Below are 22483 nucleotides of genomic sequence, written 5' to 3' on the forward strand. Positions count from 1 at the left end.
AAGGGATACTTGCACACTCTGGTTCACTGAAGCATTATTCACAAGAGCCAAAAACTGGAAACGGCCTGGATGTCCATCAACGAATGAATGGATAAGATGTTACGCACACACTGGAATATTGTTCAGCCATGAGAAAGAAGAAAACCCTGCCGTTTGCAACAACATGGGTGGATCTTGAAGACGCTATGCTGAGATAACTCAGGCAGAGAAAGACAATACTGTATGCAATAACGTGTGGAATCTAAAAAATCAAACTTGCTAAAACAGAGAGTAGAATGGCGATGGCCGGGGCTGGGAGGAACCGGAGAGATGTGATTTAAGGGCACAAACTTACAACTAGTAAATACACGAGTTCTGGAGATCTAAAGCACGAGGTACTGATTACAGTCGACGATATCATTTTACGAAAGTCACTCAGAGACTAAATCTCAACCGTTCTCGACACAAAAAGGAAATGATAAATGCGTGATAAAGATATTAGCTAACGCTATTGTAGCCGTCGTACTGCAGTACACAAACGTCTCCAGCCAACATATTATACACTTTAAACTTACACAATGTTACGTGTCAATTGTATTTCAGGAAAAAGTTTTTTTTTTTATTTTTAAATAATTTTTATAAAAAGGAAGAATGAGAGACTCAGACTAGGTCAGTGGCTTTCAACATGTATTCCCCAGACCGGCAACATTACCATCGCCTGGGATATTAGAAATGCATCTTTTCGAGCCCCATCCTCGACCTTCTGCATCGGAAATCTGTGATCCCGACAGGGACTAAAACGCAGGAACTGCTGGGCTGCGTGATATCTAAGGTCACTTTATCTCAGCCGTGTTTGAACTCTGTGACCGCTTTCCTGGGGTGCCACTTCTGGTTCATGTCTCATCTTTAGAATCAATCCTCCAGAACCTCTTCAGACAACTACTGGTCCTGGAGCCTCGAGAGCCTGTGCTCTGTACAACTTGTCACCTGTAACAGTCCCTTGCAAGCAATGTTATTGCCATTCGAAAAGCAATATTTTTTTCCCATCTTTTCTTTTCTAACAGTGTTCCCCAAGGTTGTTTTCCTCAGCAACACTAATTTGGACAATATTCATTAATTATAAAGAGTCCAGCACGGCTCTGGCAAATAGAAAACGCTAAGGAAAAGGAGCTTCCATAAACTCTCTTTCGTCACAGCCCACATTGAGATGCACGTGGAGCGCAAAGGAACACTCACGTGGAACGACAGTCCACGCTCACAGAACAGATGTGTGGTACGACCGTGGCAGAAAAGCAGACCGTGGAAAAGGATGTAGTAGGGAGAGGTGCCGTCTGCAGGCCGCGGAGGAGCTGGGCCACCGGACGGGGTGGACCAGGAGGCCTTCGCTGTGTGCAACGGTCAGACGCAGAGCGGTGGGGTTAGGCTGACCCCCCACCCCCAGCCCTTCCTCCCCGAAGAATCCCGCTGCAGCCGCCTGCACAAGTGCGCTGAGTGCGTGTGTGTGCGCGTGTGCGTGTGTGTGTGTGACTAGTCATGCGTTCATCTACTGAGAGAGTTGTTTTTCCTTTTTTAATGACCGCCTTTCCTATGTAGTGTCTGCTCCTCCAGGTCCCAAACAGCAGCCTTCTCTTCGGTGTTTCTGTATTCGGGGCTCGTCAGCCCTCCTCCGCCTACCCAGGTCACAACACCGCATGGCCTCCACTGAGGGAGACCCCGTTGCTGTCCTTGTTGGACACCCCACTTCCCGAATGCTCAGTTTGGATCTTCTACACACGTGAGGCCAGACAAGCATCGCTCTCGTCTGGTCCTGCACCCCCAGCCCTTTTAGTCCCCCATCCTCCGTTGGATCTGTTACGGTCTCTCTTGGAATCTCAGGATGTGAAGAATTTTCATCATTATGGAGGTTTGGGAGGAGTGACTCATTTTGGCTCTGGGCAGCTGCTGGAGCCACCCCAATTTTTCCTTCTAGGTTGTCCACAGCTGTGGAGTGAGATGGGGGTGCTCTGAGGAGGCCCCCCACTGACCCGGGAAAGCCCAGAGCAGCGGCACCCGCTACCCCCCTACAAAGCTGTTTCTTTCAGTACAGCGGGGCCGGTGAGCCTGCACCGGGAACTTCCAGGAACCGCATGCTGGCCACGACGCCAAACGGCAAGGGCCGGATGTTGGGTTTTATCTTTCACGTCCAGTTGTTCCTGTCCCCAGCCGAAGCCACGCCTGACCGCAGGACCTGACTGGCCCACCGCACCGACAAGCGCGGGAACGAAGCCCAAAGTCACAGAGTCCTAGCGCAAAGACAATCTTCCCCGGAAGTCGTAACGAGAGCAGCAGTGGGTGCGTGTGTCTTAAAAAGGCCTCGCAACCTTTTCCCATGCGTGGTCTCATCCGATCCTCACGAGGCAGATGGTCTGGGCCCCTAAGAAACATGGGCAAGCTTAACGAACGAACGTGCTGCGCCGCGGGCTTCGTGACGCGTCTGTCACGTGCGCTAAGCAGCTCTCGGGGAGGTGTCATCAATGAAGTCACTGTCACACGTGGGAGCAGCCGATGCTTGTAGGACTCTGGAACGGCAAAGGCCCCGTCTGCAGAGACGAGCTAGTCGTTCTGCTAGCACTGGCCGGGGGGAGCCTTCCGAGTCAGGTTTTGTTTAAATACAGCTGTCCTTCACCTCTCGCTCTGAGCAGGAGGGACTGACTTCCAGTCACCCCGCTCACTCTCTGCGGTGACGGGGCCAGGCTGGTGAGTAGCGGCAGTCAGGAAAGACCCGCCCGGCCGGGTTCGCCCGGTCCCGGACTCTCCAGGTACCGGAGTATGTCGGTGGGCCATCAGCCCCGTTTTCCTCGGAGGAGAAGCTCATGTTTCTATCAATAATTAAGTAAATAAATAGCCAGGAGAATTAACTCCTCCGTCAGAGACGACAGGAAAAAGCTTTCTGTGCATCTGACTCTTCCCGCAGGGGCCTGTCTTCTTCGCACCGGAGGAAATGCTAGCGAGCAGAGCGTGGTTCAACACTGGCCTCCTGTGGCCAGAGGGATTCATCGACTCTCTGGAAACCGCACATCCTCAGGCCTCTGGTCAGGAACGTTCCCTGGCTCCGTGCCCAGCGGCCTGTCCCTGTTTTCTGAATGCTGTTCGGCTGCCTGGCTTTGTGTTTTTTTTTTTTTTTTTTTTTTTTTAATGGAAGCACCCTAGCTAAGATGTGTTTCGATAAACCGTCGTTTCACAGGGCTCATCTGCTCACGTATATGAGGGTGAAAATCAACGAGAGCATAAAGGCTAAAGAATGCGACCCAAGAAGACGATTTCCCGTCACCTCCCTGAACCAGCTGCTCCACGCGGAGGCTCCCTGGCCTCCCGGTTCACACAGACTTTCTCTCTCCCGACGCAGAGCCGGCTACGGCGACAGGTGGGGGTGCTAAGAAGTCTGCCTTTTTGTGCATCTGTGAGTGAGTGTTTTGTTTCAGCCAAAGACTAGGAAAACACTTGCTATTACAGCAATAAATACCATGATTTTTTTTTTTAATGTTACAACAAAAAAAATGCTTCCTAAGAGAAAAACCAAACAAAATTACCAAGGATTGTTACCTTTGGCCACTCGCTTTCAAGGCGGCTGTAAAGATAAAGGGTGACGATGATCGCAGCTTAAAGGCGCTCCTTGGCAAGCCTTAATGGCGTTTTTTAAGACCCCAGGAACCATTATGAGACCCTCACATTGCCGCCACCTTCACGAACCGCTGACACTAAATCCAGAATCCTCGGAGATGCTCAAGTCATCAGTAGAGACGGAAAAATAAGCAAACGCTTCAAAACGGCATGAGCAGGGAGACACGTCACAGACCGACCGGGCGTGTGCGGGGGGGAGGGTCGTGGTGATGAAGGAACGGTGCCCGGTGGCGAGAGGGGAGCAGCTTCGCCGCGGGCCGGCCACACACAGGGGGCACGCGGCGGCTGCCTGCCCCTCCGTCCCACGCCCTCCTCCCCGTGGCCCGCCGCGAGGGCCGCCAGCTCCCTCGCGCTACGCCCTCTCGGTTTTCCACGATGCTCAGGGGTTTTACCTGTCTCCAGCCGGCATCTGAGATAAACACAGATGCCCTAGTGCTGGGCGCTCACCTGTCCTGAACACTGGCAAGGAGGAAAGCGATCCCGATGGTAAAGAGTATTTAATGACACTTTCTTTTTTTTTCCCCCAGAATTTTATTTCCTACAACTGAGAAAACCTAACGAAAAATCTTCTACAGAAGACTAATGTGATCTAGCAGGAAAAGGAGATTAAATGCCCTGCTAAGCACTCAGTATGCCTGTGTTAGGTTTAAAGACCGAACTTTTATAGAAACGTATAGAAACGCTGCTTCAGAGAACAATGGTACCAGCAAGAAAAAAAAGAAAAAATTGAGTATAAATAGCACATGCAAAGCCAAAGATAACAAATACCAACTGAAAGCTAATAAAGAACAGCAGTAGAAAAATTCTATTTTAAATGACTGGCTTCTCAATGAGTCCGTGTCACACACTGAACATTCGACAAGTACACCGAGTTTGTATGTGAGTGTGTGTGTTCATTTAGAAACAGTGACATTATCAACAATCTTACCAGAAATCTCCCTCGATTTTTTACTGAATTTTAAAAAATTAACTAGAGCAAAGGAAGTAAATTTAAATGAATGAGAACAAAAGTTGTTTCCTAAACTCATCAAACTCAGCGGCAAGGACGTTATCTGCTTCTCTGGCTGCATTTTTCGCCTCTCCCTCTCTTCTCCCAGGTACTCAACCTAGAAAGATGACGACTTTGAAGTCCAGCAGATATGGATTCAAACCCTAGCTCCATGGTTCAAAAATCTGTTCCCCCCAAAATAAAACCCCGCCCTCCCTGAGTCCCGGGTTCCCCATGCGAGTCTGGGAATGACACCGCCTCACACAGATCTCAGCGACGAGGCTTTGTCCTCCTCCAGCTCACCTGGCTGCCAAGCCCTGTGGGTTTCTCTCCTTCCGTATCCTCACTTTCTCTCGGACCCTGCTCGGGCCTGTGTTCAGACCCTCTTCCCTTCCTGCCGCGATTACTGTGGTCATCACTCGCCCACCTCGGTTCTCTCCTCTGCCTCGACCCTCTCTAGTGCTCCCTCGCTGCCTCTAGGATGATTTTCCTCAAACACAGAACTGCCCGAGTTCGAATTTTAGCTCTTCTACTAAATATCTGTATGACCTGTCACTCGAAATCCATAAAATGGGGATGACAATGCTCCCCCCCCCTCAGAAGGCCGTTATAAAAATTAAATAAGGTCATGTGACCTCTAACACAGAATTCACACACGATACGTGTGAGCTGCTTACTCTTCTCTTCCTTGTTCTCGCTCATCTTATAACCCTCCTGCGATTCGCCATGCCTATTAGATAAGGCAATCGTTACAATCGCGATATTTAAGACCTTTGCAGGCCTCTGCTGAACTCCCCATCGAAACTCATATCGCTCCTCAAGTAGTAAGTAGTTTATGACATAGAATCACTAAACTGCATTTGACCCAGAATAGAAGTAATTCAGTTAGTGAAGGATTCAGACGAGCAGTTAGGCTGTTTATAGAACTGCCGACAAAATTCTCTGAAAGCTGTTCTCCTAAGACGCCACTAAGCAGCCCCACTAAAACCACTCTTACCCCAAACATCGTTCTGCTTTTCCTTCTCCCAGTTCTCATGAAAATGCAGTAATTACTCAAACTAGCGACCGCCCCACTCACGTCTTTAAACTGTAAGAAGCGCACGCCGTGCGTGTGCACCTAGATGCGCTTTCTACACATGGTTTCTCGAGAGGTCCTGAAGCCGTTTCAGCGGCTTACCTGATGCTCTTCTAAACCACTTGGGTTTCTTGTCCCATATGATGAAGAAATAATAGGCGGGGACCCCAGTCAGCGTGATGATGAAGCCGATGCCTGTACTGAAGGGGTCCGAATACAGGGACAGGGCGACCATGAAGAGACAGGTGAAGGAGAACAAGGCCGGGATGAACAGCGGCACCTGAAACGCAGCAAGGGGGAAACGTCACACAGGGAGAGGCGGGCTGCGGTTTGGGTGAGGACGTCGGTTCTCAGGAAATCGGGGGATGCGCTCTGGTCTCGTGCCCCGGTGACGGGCGCCATGCTCCCTCACCTTACCAGGCACAGGGACTGTATTAAACACACTCCCTTAATTTTTTTTTTTTTAAATCTTTGCGTAGAATAAAACCTAAGGATAAATAAGTGTGTTTCCTTAGAGACGTCCCATTTGAATTACTTTACTCGTTACGCATCACTACGATTTCTGGTTTTGCTTTTAACAGATGGGCTGGGCTCTTTGAGAATCGCGATTGGAATCCACCTTAATGCGGGGCCGAGACTATGGGCTGCTGGTTGCGTGTTAAACTCTTTCAGTACGTACTGCCTTCCCGTTGGAGGTTCGCAGTAAGAGCCCACAGAAACAGGACAAGCCCACTCCTGCCAACCACTAATAAGGACGTTGCCAGCGCTAGGCGATGAATATAATTAGAAACGAATTCTGACAGCGTGACTGACAACGTCATCTGTGTTGTTTCTTAAAAGCAAATAAAGAGTGAGGTCAAATCAATCTGCAAACACTGTGGGCTGAAGGAGAGGAGAAGCGTATTCCCCAGCCCTCCCGAGGAGAAAATGCGCCGTCTATTAAGTGGTCAATTCATACATCTTCTCTTTCCCTGGAGCGTATAATATAGAAAAAGAGCAATATAATAAGCCATAACCTTTAAAAAATATTTAAAATGTGTATTTCGTACAGCAACATCTCTTCCAGAGTTTTAGTTAGTGACGATTCCATATGTATCTGCCTTACTCTTTCTCGGCATGGCTGCCCACAGCTATCCAGCACACAGACAGATCCAAGTATTGCGTACTTGAGACTTAACAGGTCATTGGGCACGTCCATGAGAAATCAACATAGTGAACATCCTGCTTCAATACCAGCGCCTTCCAAAAAATGAGACATACTGAGTTCACTAAAAAAAAATGCCATCAACTATGTTTCCAAGCTAAAAGCAGCCCAATATGAAGGCAGTATCTGCAAGAGTTAAACATTTATGGCAGAGACGCTGCCCCCTGCCCCAGCTTCTCATCATCAAGTTAAGACAAAAGGAGGACCTGACATTAGGGGAAAGATTTACGCAAGCCCGTCAGGCCTGCTGAGGTTACCTTGAAAGGACGATGCATATCTGGGCGTTTGTATCGAAGATAAATCAGCCCGGCGACCGCTAGCCCAATAAAAAGCCACCTGGCAAAACTGAGGAAATTCAGAAGACTGTAGAGGTCCCCACAGAAGAGCATGATCATCGTCAGAGGGTGCTGCGGGGTGAGTGAGAGAGGACACAGGTGACCATGAGCGAGAACATCACGACGCACTGTCATTATCTTTAGCAAATGGTTATTTATACTGTTCAGCTACCACTGTGATTAAGACTAATATTTAACTAACCTCCTTTCTATATTCTGCTCTTAAAAATCCCTTTGCTTCCCAGGAATAGACCGAGAAAGGGCCATCGTCACTACCGCTCATCCGGAAGAAATTTTAAACGAATGTTTGGTCTTTAGCTGCTTTTGCATTTGAGAGAAGAGACTGGGCTTTCAAAGTCATCCTCGATGACAGAAAATGTAAAGCCCCAGAGACGGAGATGATTAGTAAATAACTCGTCGTAAAAAATCAAAAATGCACCCTACTGGCAAGTTCGCGGAAAGCTCTGCCAGTGATGTCTGATGGGCTCTTGGCTGTGCACACACATGAAACACAGCCACTTCTAGGGGACTCTGTGGTCCCTGGAATGCAAAACGTTGACCCTTTCTTCCTCTACTCTCGCGGTCACCGTGCACTGGCCACGGGTGACGCTGAGACCACAGAAAAGAATGCAGAGCAGAGAGCAGCGTAGCAAGGCCCTGCAGCTGCACACGCCAAGGGCAGCATGACTGAGAGCAGAGGCTGAAAACGAAAGCCCTCTTCACGGCATAAGACATTCTGTTCCCCCAAGTGACACTTAACTTCCAGATTCCGCACAGAGAGCTCGCATGCTCTACTACAAAAAAAAAAAAAAAAAAAAAAAAAAAAAAGCTCAAGGAAACATTTTGAAACAAATTAAATGCATGAAAAAAAAAAAAATTTCAATGAATTCTATGGTGCTCCTGACAGCAGATTCCATTTGAGAAAAATGCTACAAAATGGTAAGTAAAAGGGATATAACATTGCCAATGGGTATCTGAGGACTGTTACACCTTACAGTCTTTTGTATCCTACATTTCATAGATAGTCTTCTCTGCATAAAGAATTCTACAGCTCAAATTTAAGTCTTAGTGCTTTTATTTCTTCTCTCTAGGGCTGCTCTCAAATGTCTCACTCGTAATCATAGAATCACCATATTGTCTAGGATTTCATCTTTTCTATAATTTTGAGTGTGTATCATTACGAGGGGCCAAGATGAGATCTCTCGGACATTTTGGGCGGTAGTTTTTAGCTCCACTTTCGGTAATTAGAACTGAGACTTATCACTGTGCATCCTTTTCTGTGAGGCCCTATTGTCAATGACAGCAGCCAAGCTAATCACTTCGCTTAGGCCTCAGAAATTTCTACAAAGGTGAAAAAGAAAGTGCTACAGTTATAGCAGAAAATATCTTGCTCCCCTCCCCACCCTCCCTTCTCCACCACCAATCTCCACCAAGATACACACAGAGCCAGTTGTGCAAAGAATTCGAGAAAGCAAAGCTCTACCTAAAGTCTGGTTTGAAATCCTCGTCGCTAACCCGCTATTCGAGGTTATATCTAGATACGCTGGTTAATGTGCCTTACCAAAACGATGACAGCTGGCAGAGGGGTGTGCTTGCGGACATGAATCATGGAGAGGATTTCTGGAAGGTGACCCTCTCGAGACGCAACATAGAATAACCTGATGGGAGAAAAATGTGGGTGGAGTTGACTGCATAACCGATCAAAGGGAAAGCCCCAGAAATCTCAGAGAAAGCGCGCATCTTTTTCATGCCGAATGGTCTGACATTTCTTAGATGATTACTTAGCTTTCACTTTTCAGATCAGGGAGAGAACATCACGCGAAATCTGACGTAGAATTCGGTAAAACCTGCCAACAGTACATTCTTCTTGGAGGAGAAACAGTACTGACACTGGACTCAGCACAGCTCTCCCTACATCTAAACAGCTGATGGTGAATTTAGTTCCAGGTTCCTCGTATTGTAAGTGTGATATGTATCCTATCCACTCCAATCCAATCCAACACACACACAGAAACACAAACACACACTCACACACACACTCTCTCTCTCTCACTGAAAATGAATAGAGAAAATCTCATTTAAAATGGCGTTGGCAGACCTGAAGGGGTACCCCTCATGCACTCCCTCGCAGACCACCACCCCCCGCCCCGCTGGAGAAAAGACATTTTCTCCTTTCCCTGCGACAACCCTGAACTCGCGCTCTCCTCCAAAGCCTCCCTCCCCCCCCCCCCCCCCCGTTTCTCTATCTTCATTCTCTGGACTCGCCTACGGTTTCGCCACAGTTTGCATGTCCCTAATTGTAATTCCTCTGCTATTCCTGAACAAACTCATCTCTCTGGTAAATAACTGGCTATCTCATTTTAGGGATGATGACACATATAACATTCATATGTATCTGACTGGGTTTTAACCTGATATTAAAACAAAAGGGAATTGTCATCAAACAAAACAAAAGGGATACAGATGGTGGGTGGTGATTTCCGGTGTCTCTTACTTTACTGTTTTTTTCTTGTCACCTTTAGAGAAACAAAAGATTTTATCACCAGAAATAAAATGCTGCTGTTAGACTCTGTAGACATACTATTAAAAAATGCCACCTGTCCAGCTTCAGACTGGGCTATGAGTAGAGGAGCAGCGCCCTCTAGTGGGCAGAATAAGACACGCTCTTGAGACTTGGAGTGAGCCTTGGAAATTGTACGCCCCTTTAAAACCAGATACAGAGGCACCCTTTCGTTTTAAAGATACCCTTATCATATCCAGTCTCACAAACAGAAACACATTTCTGGCAACGTGTGAACTCACTCACCTGGAGACGGCAAACACGCCACCGTTCATGGAGCCAAAGCAGGACAGGGCCACAAAGACTGGAACTGCTAATGAGAAGTTTCCCAGCAGCCGCTCGGAAAAGGTCTGGTGAAAGACAGAACGCAGCAAATTAATGCTCTGCCAGAAAGCGGAAGAAAATGAAACGACTCGGGCCAAACTCAGCCTATTACTCTTCTATGAGCCTGGTGATACGTGTCTTGTTTTCTAGCCTTTCTCTTCGGTTTGGGTCAGAACAACTCCGGAGACAATAATCAGAATTGGGTACCGTGGCATTGCCTGCTGCAAAATCACAGGCCAAGGTTTGAATCAGCACCTTCTCCCTACTTTCAAAAAAGCAGTGATCCATTTACCGAATCTTCACTGACTGTGGCAAAACTCTATCATTCCGGTAAATGGAAAAAGCTCATTTCAGAAGTTCTCCTTTTGGACACAGAAATCTTTGTGCACGATACCTTCTCTTCATCCTGGAAAGCTGCATTTTGATAGTGCAGCACAAATTGTACACCAGGAAAAATGACACATACTTGTTTCATATTCCAATCTCAATGTTGCAATATAAAAGTGTGGCAAAAAAAAAAATGACTTAATCATTTAAATCAGATCTATGAGCTGTTCAGAAAATCTTTTGCCCAGAATAATCACGTCAGCTGAACTCTGTTTACTGGATCACTCCCTGCATCTCAGGAATCTGACAATTTCTTCTGTGGATTTCTATAAAAAGGCTAAGATCCAAATATGAACCACATAAAATACAAAAGATAAACAAGACTTCTGAAATTCCTTTTAATGCCCTCGCATTAAGGATGCATTTTCAAAATAAAAACAAAACAAAATAAGACAAAACGAAAAACTGTGCAATTTTTTAATTGTCCTTGATGCAGCTGGTGCTATCAATTAATTAATAAACCACACTAAGCCCTTTGTCTAGTAAGATGAGATGTCTGGCCGACATCAGTAAGCTCTGCACCTTTGGGCGTCTGAGAGAACTTGGAGCAGTGGGCAAAGTCTTTTATTTTAACACGGCGAACTCTCGTATAGCTTCACATGAAATGAGATAATTTGTTCCCTGTGGATGTTGCTGATATGAGGTAATAGTGACTATTTTAACAGGAACTGACATCTAGTGATGGGGAATTATCTTTTTCACCATTGTTACGAGGCCGTGAATGGATGCTCTCTCACTAGCTAAGTTTTTATACAAAATGAAAGTATCTGTCACAGAATAACAGTCCTATAACACGGCCGCTGGGAGTGAAGATGGCCCTGAAGTCAAATAAATTTTGGAAAATGTTGTAAAATTATGAGCATCCACTTCTTAGGGAATTAAAATGCATATTGCATCTTTAATATCCTGAGAAGTACCATAGCAATGACATTTGCTTAACTTTGAATAACTCGGCATGTCCTAAAATTAATAATATTCTTTAATATTAATAATAGTCTCACATATCCTAATATATCCAAAAGGATATAAGAAGAAAAACATATATGGCCCACTTGGAAATTTTTAAACGGTACTTTGGGAAAAATATTTTAAGTTGGCATTTGAAAAGTTCACAAAAAGAGTACAGAATTGCAATTTGCATACCAAAAATGAATTCACTTAAATTCGGTAACTTTCCACCTGTCCTTAAAGACACGTTAAAGGAAAAACGCTTCAAATTCAACATGTATGTGTGGATACATGTTACACGCGATTAACGCTATCGCGAAACCATATAGGGTTTTAACCGTTATCACTTGAATGGAATGTGCTAAGGTGTGCTCTAAGGTTTTTAAATCCTCATTATCATTCGGGTTGGAAAAAGATTACTGGATGTCAAAACGCTTTTCTGCTGGGAGCGACTACTACTATAAAACTGCCTCAAGTCATTAACCTACATTCAAACTGGCCCGTCCCCAACTCGGACTTACCACGGCCACTGCATCCGAGAGCATGAGCTCCTCCGCACTGATGGTCGTGAAGTAGGCCACGTTGGTGAGCACATAGCCTATGGTGACGATGGCCATGGATATACATATGGCGAGGGGGATGGTTCTGAAAGGCACGAACGGATCGCTTGTTAGTCACCTTTTGTTAGGCATTCTCTGAAACCAGAGACGACATCGGGCTGATTCGAAGGAAACACGGAGTGGCCTGTACCACAGTCACAGGCTCTGGGGGGAAGGTGTGAACCTGCGTGGGGTGGAGCACCCCAGGCGCCCTGGTAGCGTGAGGAGGCCCACGGGGGCTGACACTTTAGACGTCCTGTCTGCGGCTCCACCCCCAGAACGGACGGGTCTGGCCACTTCTTGTCCCCCATCAGCGCTTCTCAACCTGCATCCTGCACCCTGTGCAGGCTTGTTAAAGCGCAGACGGCTGGGCTCCTCTCAGTTTCTAACACATGCCTGGGCAACCTCCGAGCCGCGGACCTCTTAGACAACCACTGCCCTCCACGCCCGCCTGCTGCTACACCCCACGAAGGCCGTTCCCAGCCGGGGTGGCAGCGGCTTCCCTTACCAGCCAGCAAACGCACACTTTCGGAAGCGTGAGAGCGGATGCGCCTCCCTTTCTCAATGGTGGCGACGATGACTTTGCGGGTAACACCGGGAGCGGCTTTCCCGGCCCCGCTCTGAGCCCCCAGGAAGCTCAGGGTCCCGAGCGTCTGTCGCAGCAAACGGCGCCGACAGACGACCCCACGACACGCGAGGCGCCGCGCGGTGCAGGTGACCGGGCACCGCCCGCGCCATGCGCCACCGCGAAGCAAGGCCGCGTCCTGGACAACAGAGCCGGGAGCCCCCGGCCCGAGCACCCCGGGCCCGTGCTGCCCACGCACGGCACTCGCTTCACGCCATCGCCGCCGCGGACGCCCCGGTTCGAGCAACGCGCACCTGCAGCTCCCCGCAGAAAGGCTGAGGGTTTGGGGTTTTTTTTTTTAGCCATAGAGCTTAACAGGCCTCATGGAGCCTCGACCCTGCTGGGTGGCACTAACGAAGACGTCAATATGATTTTTTTTTTTTCCAAGACGAAAATACAGTTCAGAACCAAATTAAAAAAAAAAAAAAAAGAATTGGGTGGGGGGTGGCGGGGAGGCAGAGCCTGACTCGCTCCTCAGCCCGGGCGTGTTTAGCACACTGAGTCCCAGCTCATTACCCTGAACAGCGCTGTCCCCTGCTGAGAACAGGCAAACCCAGCCAGTCAGCAACTGCCATTCATTATGCTGCTTGGAGCCCGACACTTCCCTGATCCCCAAAGCCTTAAGCCTGGCTGGGGGAACGCATCGACCTCTAAATCCTGGCGTCCTGATGCGGAAGGAGCAGATGTTCTCCCGTGAGGGGGGGTGGGGTGGGGGTGGGTAGGGGGGGTCCTGCGGAATTTTCTGCGAACACCGTAGCATGCACTGCTAGTTGTGACTGATAAATGCTAAATCTAAGCAAAGCAAATCACTGGGCCAATTAACTATGAAAGGGCGAATGGCACGAGGCAGATTAAAGATGAATTCTGTTTCCCTGAAAGAAAGGTTATATGGAAACGCCAAAGGGTAAGAGGAGCAACGCGAAGGTCTATGTGCAGCTTTTCGGTCCCTCGCTGCATTATTTTAAATTTGAATCTTATAATAGCCCCAAATGGGGTGTTAAGTTTTTTTTGTGTGAGGGGATGGGGGGGGGGGGGGACAGAGACTCTCTGTTCCTTGCAGGAATAATATTAAGAAGTGAAATTAAGACATGACTAAGAAATGAAAAGGCGTGGTAATAAAAAGTGAGGTGACTTGCTGTAAAGTGCGGTGAGGTCGCCTAACCTGTCCGGAACAGGGAGTCTCCTCACGTTACCTGCTGCCAAACAGCAGGGAGAAGTCAGTGGCAGGTTGGGGCGGGGCTCCCAGCACTGACGCTGGAGGTCAGGGGCTTTCTGAAGGAGGCTTAAGAAAGGTCTTGTACATTGATCTGAGCAGACGGGATCCTAAAATATACACATATACATCATATATGCATATACATATACATAAACATATGCATGTACATAAACATATGCATATGCATATACGTACACACATGCACATGCACATGCTCCCCCGTTAGTTTTCCCTGGTTTCCCTTTTCTCCCCTCAGCTTGTGAACAGCAGCAGCAACAGCTCTGGCTTCGGCCATCCGTGTGGTGCCCGCTACATGCCCGGCCTTCCACGAGGCACTCTACGTCTCTGCCTCCTCTTGTCCTTGAAACGCCCTGTCAGTAGGAGACATTCGTCGCCGTTTTACATATGGGGAAATGAAGTCTTAGGTCAAATAACAGTTCGAGGATGCACCGTGGAAACGCGGAATTCAGTCGCAGGTGGATCCCACCTTGAAGTCGAAGCCTTTTTAGCCACGTGGGACCTCAAACTCTACTAGTTTTCAGAGAAATCATAATTGCCGAATATAATGTTTATGCGCGAGCTCTTATCAAGGATTATCTCTCATGTAGCCGCTGAAGATGCAGTTTCGTCGACCATAAAGGAGGGAAAACACCTTATTCCATGATTTTAATACTTTTCCTATGTAACATGAACTGTAATGTACAGTTTCACCTTTTAGGAACTGAGTTTTCTTTCTTAATTTAAAATACAACAACGGCTAACTTAATTTCCCTAGAAAACTTTTGTAGAAAAGGAGGGAAAAAAGGAGAGTAAGCATTCTCGTCAGATGAATGGAACTAGATGATTAAGAACTTCACTGTCAGCCAAATATGCTATGTAGATATCAGAGGGGGGTGGGAATCAAAGGAGCTGAAAATACAGGACAAGAGAAAGAGCGTCTAACACTTGCCTCAATTCATAGCATGCCGGGTAAATCCTCTCCACGTAAAATTAAGCCCTAGGAATTGGCGGGTGGGGGGAGGAGAGGGTGATGGCAAAATAGCCACACTCTGCTGTCCTTAGAGTCTGTTTCGCTTTGACAAAGGGAAGGAGGAGAGGGGTCCGTGGCTGCCTGGAGATAAACTGCAATCATTTGCAGAGGAAAGCAGTTGACTTGTTCGGAAAGAGGCTTGCCACCTTGCGGTTAGCTCCTGGGTTTCAAGCGTCAGAGCTTAAGAGCCACTGGGTGAGCTGATAAAAGCCATTAGGCCATGCCAGAGCAATCTTCCTGAAGGCTTTAGATGCAGAGGGCAGATAAGCATGGTTAGTAACCCAAGATTAAAGCAAATGGCACATGGTAATAAAAGGAATTAAAGGAACTGGTAGGCCACTGATATTTCTCAGCCTCCAGGTGATGGCGAGGGATCCTCTGAAATCCAAGTGCAGCAAAAGCGCTGTCTTTAAGCTGACTGAAAATGATTCCACTTGTGATTCTGCTCTCAGATACTTGTGCACATTTGTTATGAGTAACAAAATGCAAACATATTGAAAAGAGTTACTTAATCCTTAAGAGCTTTTTGTCGGTGTATATACTTCCCAAATAACTGGCATTGAGTACGTGAGAATCCGATATTTTTATTTAAATGAGAATGGTCTTCAATCAAAAGGTCTCGCATAGTCTTATTTTCTTGCAGGTTTATTTTAAATGGGCACCTAGAGCCAGTCCATGTCACAGATGGATAAATATTTGCTTCACTTGAAATTAGTAAATGGAAGTCTCTGGAACATCTGCTCGGAAGCTCTTTCATTCTAAGAGAGAGACCTCCCCAGGAACCCAGAAGGTCCCAACAGAAATGGCTCGTACTTCATTCTGTATAATCTACAAAGTGCTAGCAAATACATTTTATCTTCAAATATGCACATGTCATTTCAAGTCCTCTGTGGAATGAGCTGGAGTATGAATAATTAACAAACCAAATTCACAGCCACCCACAGAAATTGGAGGTAACACCTCCCATCTTCAAACAAGGGAACTGAGGCTCAGAGGGGTTAAATGGCATGGCCAAGGTCACAAAAGCAGGAATGGAAGGGCTGGAACTTGAACCTAGTTCTTCCAGCTCTAAGTTCCAATATCCACGACACGTCTGAGCTTATCATGGCTGCTCTGTGCTTACTTAGACTCCACGCATAAGATCCCTAGGATCCTTATATACTGACAAATATGTAATACAATTTGCTTACGCAAAGCAAATATCAGAAGGCTTAATGTTAAAATGTGACACATTTTAAACCAAGTATATTTTTTTTTTTACTGTAGCTCAGCACAAATACACTTGCGAACGGGTTGCATTCTTTTATGCTCTTTGTAATCATAATACAGAATCAGAAATAACCACTGCTTCCAGGGCTTCATATTGGCTGAAAAGACTCTGGCCATGAAACCGGAATGAGTCAACCTAGCTTGATTATACCTGAAGGTGACAAGATTTCTCACATGCAGATTATAGGAGTAATTCTGTAACCACTTGAAATTTGGCTATTACTAAAGCTGTTTCATAACATGAACGAAATCTTCTGGGGTTTATGTAAATCAAAATAGGTTTCATACGATCCCCTGCATTGGTTACACACCTAGAGGACCATAGAACTCCTGAATCCCAGGGCACTGAAAATTCTTTGAGCCATGAGTCTGGGCATAATGACAGTGAGTTCTGTTAAAACCTGCTCTTCTGTGTTCTGGAATCTTTTGAGAGAAGTGGTCGATGCTTCGCATTTTCTATTTAAAAATCATAAATATTTTAGCACATGTATTCGGCATTCAGTAAAAAGGAGGGAAGAATAAAAGCAGGGACTGAGAAGAGCAAGAAAATGGCAGACTTCTTAACATGTGAGATACCACAACAAAGGAAAATAGGGGTTTCAACGTGTTTTTTTAAATTCTGTTAGCAAACCAGGGACTATTTGTTTATATAGAATTGAAACATAACTGATTCAACTCAATATAAAGTATTTAAAATTTATTAAGTATCTTTTGATTCCAAGTTATTTATTTTAGAATCACACATTTCACATTTTCATCATAATGACCCCACAGAGACATTGAAAGCTTTCGTGTAGATCTTGGACTCAGAAATTACTTGAGTCTCTCACATCTTTGTTATCTATAATTTTTTCCCCCCCAGAACTACTGCCTATTAGCACTGCTGTTAATTTTATCTCACTCCTCAAACGTCAGTCATATGTTTTAGACAAAAAGATAAATAAGAGTATACCTCAAAGAAAATCCATATTTTTCATTTACATGGTTTTCCTTTCACACGTCTTTACATACCTTCCCTGATTCTTGCCCATTCCACTCTCTCCAGAGACCCCTAGACATGGAGCTGTCCTATCCGGCTATGTGAGTTCTGACATTTTTTAAAGGGATAAATTATAAATAGTATTTGTGATACTTTTCCAGAGTTGAAACAATTAGATCCGAGATGACTGGAATTGTACAACTTCCTCTATGTGTTTTCAATGATTTTGCCTCATTGTCATTTAGTGCCGTCACTGCAGCCATAGTCACCCACCAAGCGTGGGAATTGGGCTGTTACTAACGCTGTAAAGGAAATGCACTTGAGGAGACACGGCAAGTCCTCGGGAGGATGGCTGTGGGTTGTGCAGAAAGAAAACGACGTAACGTGAGAGGAAGAATACGTTCAATAAACCTGTCGATGAGCATCCTTAAAGGTCCATGGTTCGTGTTCTAACCTAATGGCGATTTCTGGGCCAAGGCTGAATACGGCGATGTAACGAGCAGATTGTCACATAAGGGTACACAGTGATCCCACCGATTTCGAGCCTTAAGCATCTGCCCTCGGCTTCTTACAGTGTCGTGGCCAGGCTATGGGTGTTTTCACCGAGACATTTTAAATCTCAGTACCACCAAGGTCTCATCTGAACCTCATCACTCTCCACTGTCCATGGACGAAGGACTTCATAAACAACAAGACTAGACAGAGAGACCTGTAGGAAGATGTAAGAAATGAGCAGACACAGATCAAACGGAGACAGGGCTGAAGGGGGCTCGTGGAAAGATGGACACAGACATGAGCCACGAACGTGGAACAAACCACACGAGAAAACGAACTAGAACTGACGATTTGGAAACGGGCGGACGGCAGCCAGGAGCATTCGAGGAGCATTTTTATCCCTTAAAATATATTTTTTAATCCACTATTAGAATAAATTCATGCCTAAATAAAATTATTCAGCAAAATGTAGCTTGAGAGTAAATTTTCATTTGTTTGCATTTCAAACAAGTAAAAAATTGTGCGTTGTCTGCATCTCATTTTTTCTCATTTTCTAAAGCTTTAGAGTGTGTCTTCCAGATATATTACAGTTATCCATATTTATCATGGGTAAACACAAAGACATATTAGAAGGCAAGTCTGAGCGTGCAAAAACAAAACTGGTTTCCAATGAAATGACAGCAATTAAATAACTATTTTAATAACAATAAATTAAATTTCACACTAATGTTCAATGCTTGTTTGTGTTATACTGTGGTTACAGTATACCTCTTAAATTTTCATTATTTTTCTCAGAACTTGGTCTAAATGCACTCAGCTGATCCAACGCCCCAGAGTCCCTGGGATTCAGAGGAATGGCTGAGACAATGAACTGGCCACCAGGAGTCTGCCTTTTTCTTTCAAGAGTAGAAGTCATTCCTCAGAAACAGGAGATGGACTACATTTCCCAGAATCCCTCAGGTCGAGGGGGGGATGTGGCTGGCTCTTGTGTTTTAACAGGGCAAACCGGAGGCCGGAGGCCGAGGTGGAGATGAAGTGGGTTGTCCTATCGCCCCCTTTCGCTGATGGCTACTCGCAGAGGATATGCAGAGTGGCAAAGCCACACTACGGAGGAAATCTAGGTCACAGAATCGACTTGTAGAAGAAAGCCCATTAGTCGACCAGGAGCACCAACAGTAAACTATTACGTGATTTAAAAATTACATTTTTGATTATTCGAAGCCATTGAAAATTTGGGGGTTTTGTATAACAGCAGGTGGCATTACTCTAACTAATAAAACAATGAAGGGCTTCATTATAGCAAGACTATTTGTAAACCTCAATTAATTACATTTATTTAAGATTTTTAAATGGGCCCTCATTAGATTTTACTCTATATTGCTTCATAAGAGACTAGTGCGTGATATAAAATTCTTAAAATAATGTCCCAAATGACAAATCAAACACAAACATTTACATCTGACAAAGCTAGGTTAGTGAAAAATGTATTATTCAAACTTCCCAGAAACAAAGCAAAGATAGAGTTCATTGTTCATTATTTTGAAATATAAAATCTCCTTCACTTCTGACAATTACCGCCGATCCAGCAAAGATCAAAGCACGACTGCCCTTGTTTTGCTCAAGGACACATAATAAGACAATGCAACATTAAATAAATATACTGAGAACAAGGCACCGTAAGATAAATATACCCACTCTGGCACAGTAAATGGGAATTAGAGTCGAAATTCCCACAGGCCACAAATACATGTCCTAGAAGGAAGTGGAAATGCTTCTCTTCCGCGATCCACGCAAAAATCAGGTGCGGCCACATTTCTGACCAGCCACACAGTAAGAAATACAGCAGGCAAACATGGAGACATTCCACCCACAGACAAACGGACTAAACTACTGTTTCCACCACCAGAAACTGTTTCAACATTTCTGACCAAACGTGATGTCTCTAATCATCAATCATCGTTCTGTTTCAATTCCCAGTTCGATATCTGGGAATTGAAACAAGTTGCACAGCTGATCCAGACTACCCTGTTCTCACTCACTTTAGCCAGATAACTCTTTTAGTTTTTTGTATTAATATTCTGCCAGACAACTAAAGTGATCTGGTGCTTTCAAATAGTTTTAAAATGACTGCTCTGGATTCTACACATCAAATTATGTCTTCAGGTCATTTTTCTTGGACCCAGTGCTGGCTTCCTATGGTATGTGGATTGGCCTACAAAGTGCCTATCTATGAGTCATTCTCTAGGTATATGTGTATATGTTTGAAAATCATTTTTCAGTGCAACAAAATTCCTAGTAGGAAAGTATGAAGTTGGTGCGAGAACAGCTACGGCTTGGCTTCAGTCAAAGTGTTAGGCCCCGTGGCAAGGCCTCAGAGAACACGGCACAGCGGCTTAACGGAGCAGGAGAGGAAAGCGAAGATGAGAAGAGATCGAGCTTATGGGCTAAGCACCCTGCCGGCTTAGAGAGATATGTCATCGGCAAGAAAGTGATGATGAAGACTTCTGATCCGAACAGTTGACGGCTCCCTGATAAAGGTCGCAGAGGCCCACAGAATGGCAGGTCCCCCGACAGGCCCGCCCTCCCCTCTCCTCGGGCTGTCCATTTACAAAGAATCATGTTCCCAGCAGAAATGGAAATGTTGTGATCTTTTATCTTTCAGCTCGAAAGTTAAATCTTTTGAAAAATAATCTTTTGTGCATTCATTTTATATTTACTATAAGCCTTTTCTTGGGTTGCAAAGAGTCGTAGGCAAACCTCTCTGCAGGGGTCATTTCCCCGAGTCACACGCGCCTTACAGTGGCTGAGGGACGACCTGTCCTAGGGAAGCCGACGCGGCCCTTACATTCGCCCGCCTACCGCATGATTCCCCTTCTCTGCCATATTCTCCCTCAGCCCCATGACCCAATTATAAGCCTATAATCAAGAAAAAAAAACGTTATATATACCATCCCGAGTGTAAATTGTTTTTCACAACATCTTTTTCTCTAGAGTTTTGCCTTTGATATTTGCTTGCACTTGATTTCAGAGAATTACAAAAAAATCTCTCTGGGCTCCGACCCACAGGCTGAGTCGCGTCCCACTCACTAGGTGGGAAACAGGCTCTCGATTGGTCCCCATGGGTATAAACTCCCTCGTCGGTTGAAGGTCTTGAATTAATGATGTCTAAAGTCCATTTCACTTATAAGTTCAGTACTCAATCACTTCAGCAAAGAAACCTAATCCATGACGATTGTTTAACAGAATTCTTAGAAAACTCAGTTGAGCACTTTTTCATATACCAGAGCATCGTACGGAAACATCTACCTTTGCCTTGTCCTGTCATTGAAAGGGGAGGATAAGATGCCAACTTTACAGCCTCTTCTCTTGTGTTTCAAGATTATGGTTCTATCCTCAACCAGGAATAGCAGCACATTAAATCACCTACAACTTCAAAGTGCCATCCTGGCTGAAGGAATTGATCATTACGGTAGATCATTAAGAGGATAAGTGGTCTGTGCACTATTCCGGATTCTAAAATGACGTCTACAGACCGGATCAGACCTCTGGAATACCACGTGCATGGACCGTATTATCACAGAAGTCATGAACTGTCTTCCTAAGTTGCTGTGTTTTCTGCCATTTGCTTTTATCAAAATTTTACTGCAAACAAATTGTTAAAAATCCTCTTAATGTCAGGATGGCATTTGTAGTAATATTATTAAGAATACTGTCATTTGTATCTCTCAAAGTCCTTCGGAGTTCATTCATTTAAATAATGTCTCTCAATTATCTTCTATATGCTGGACATTGTGATAAGTAAATGGATGAAGACATCCACCACCACAACAAAAAATTATTTTTTCACGGAATTGAAAATTAAAGCAGGATAAGATGCAGGGAGGTCCCTCTTCCTGAAACATCTCTCTCCCCCTACGCCTAGATCTTCACGTGGCTACCTCATTCTTGACAATTAAGTCTCAGATCAAAGCCTCCCCTCAGCAAAATCTTCCCGCCTTTTTCTAAGTACACCCCACCCCTCCAGTACTTCTCATTCCCTACCATTTTCAATGAGAAACAAAACATCTTCTAACTCCTGTAGTCTTTTCAAATGTCATTAGTTATGTATTCATACTCACCAAATTCTATTGTGTACGGCCATTCGCTGAGCATTATAAAGGGCCTTCAAAGTATTTGCTCTAAATCTCTAGTTCTAGTGTAAATATTTTTTGAGAGGCATTGCCAGAACTGTTGGTCACAGTCAAGAATAACTCTGTTTTTTATGTAGCTTGAAATTCTGTATGGAAAGAGTTTCTGGCCATTTTGGTCATTGGGGGTGGGGGGTGGGAAGTGGGGTGTGTGTGTGTGTGTGTGTGTGTGTGTGTGTGTGTGTGTGTTATCAACTTCTTATTTCTAGGACATATCCTAAAACCAAACAAAAAAAATGGTTCATTAAAAGAGAGAGGGAAGATAACTACTTTGGAAGATATAACTTGAGATTAAAAAAAAAAAAAAAAGGAAAGAAAATTAAAGCTTATTCCAATAGTGATGGGAAGATTCCTAAAACTTAATAACCATATTTTAATTATTTCACCAAACTCTTCCTCTTACATTTTTGTCACAGCCATGAGATAAATCTTCACAAACCTCCTTAAAGAAGAATTTTTAAAAATTAATGGAAGCACTAAAGAGGAAAAAGCTGGGGTGGGGAGGGGGAGGGGGGAGGGAAAGAGGCAGCTTTAACAGACAAAAGAAATGTTTATTCCTCCAAATGCTCATGTGAATTCTAAATTATTAAATCTCTGAGAATGCCTGATCTATGAACAAGATA

General features: G+C 45.1%; 1 protein-coding gene across 2 annotated transcripts in view; it reads right to left on the minus strand.

Moving 5' to 3' along the window:
* Nucleotides 1-22483, minus strand: part of SLC7A11 (solute carrier family 7 member 11) — a 93233-nt gene that overhangs the window by 32293 nt on the left and 38457 nt on the right. For both annotated transcript variants that reach the window (XM_016155808.2, XM_016155809.2), the window contains exons 7-11: nt 11982-12105; nt 10048-10151; nt 8803-8899; nt 7164-7313; nt 5805-5982 (exon numbers count right to left, since the gene is read on the minus strand). In XM_016155808.2, the coding sequence (XP_016011294.2) occupies nt 5805-5982; nt 7164-7313; nt 8803-8899; nt 10048-10151; nt 11982-12105 (653 nt within the window). The remainder of the gene's footprint in view (nt 1-5804; nt 5983-7163; nt 7314-8802; nt 8900-10047; nt 10152-11981; nt 12106-22483) is intronic.

The sequence above is a fragment of the Rousettus aegyptiacus genome, unplaced genomic scaffold, assembly GCF_014176215.1.
Source record: "Rousettus aegyptiacus isolate mRouAeg1 unplaced genomic scaffold, mRouAeg1.p scaffold_m13_p_16, whole genome shotgun sequence".
NCBI lineage: Eukaryota > Metazoa > Chordata > Mammalia > Chiroptera > Pteropodidae > Rousettus > Rousettus aegyptiacus.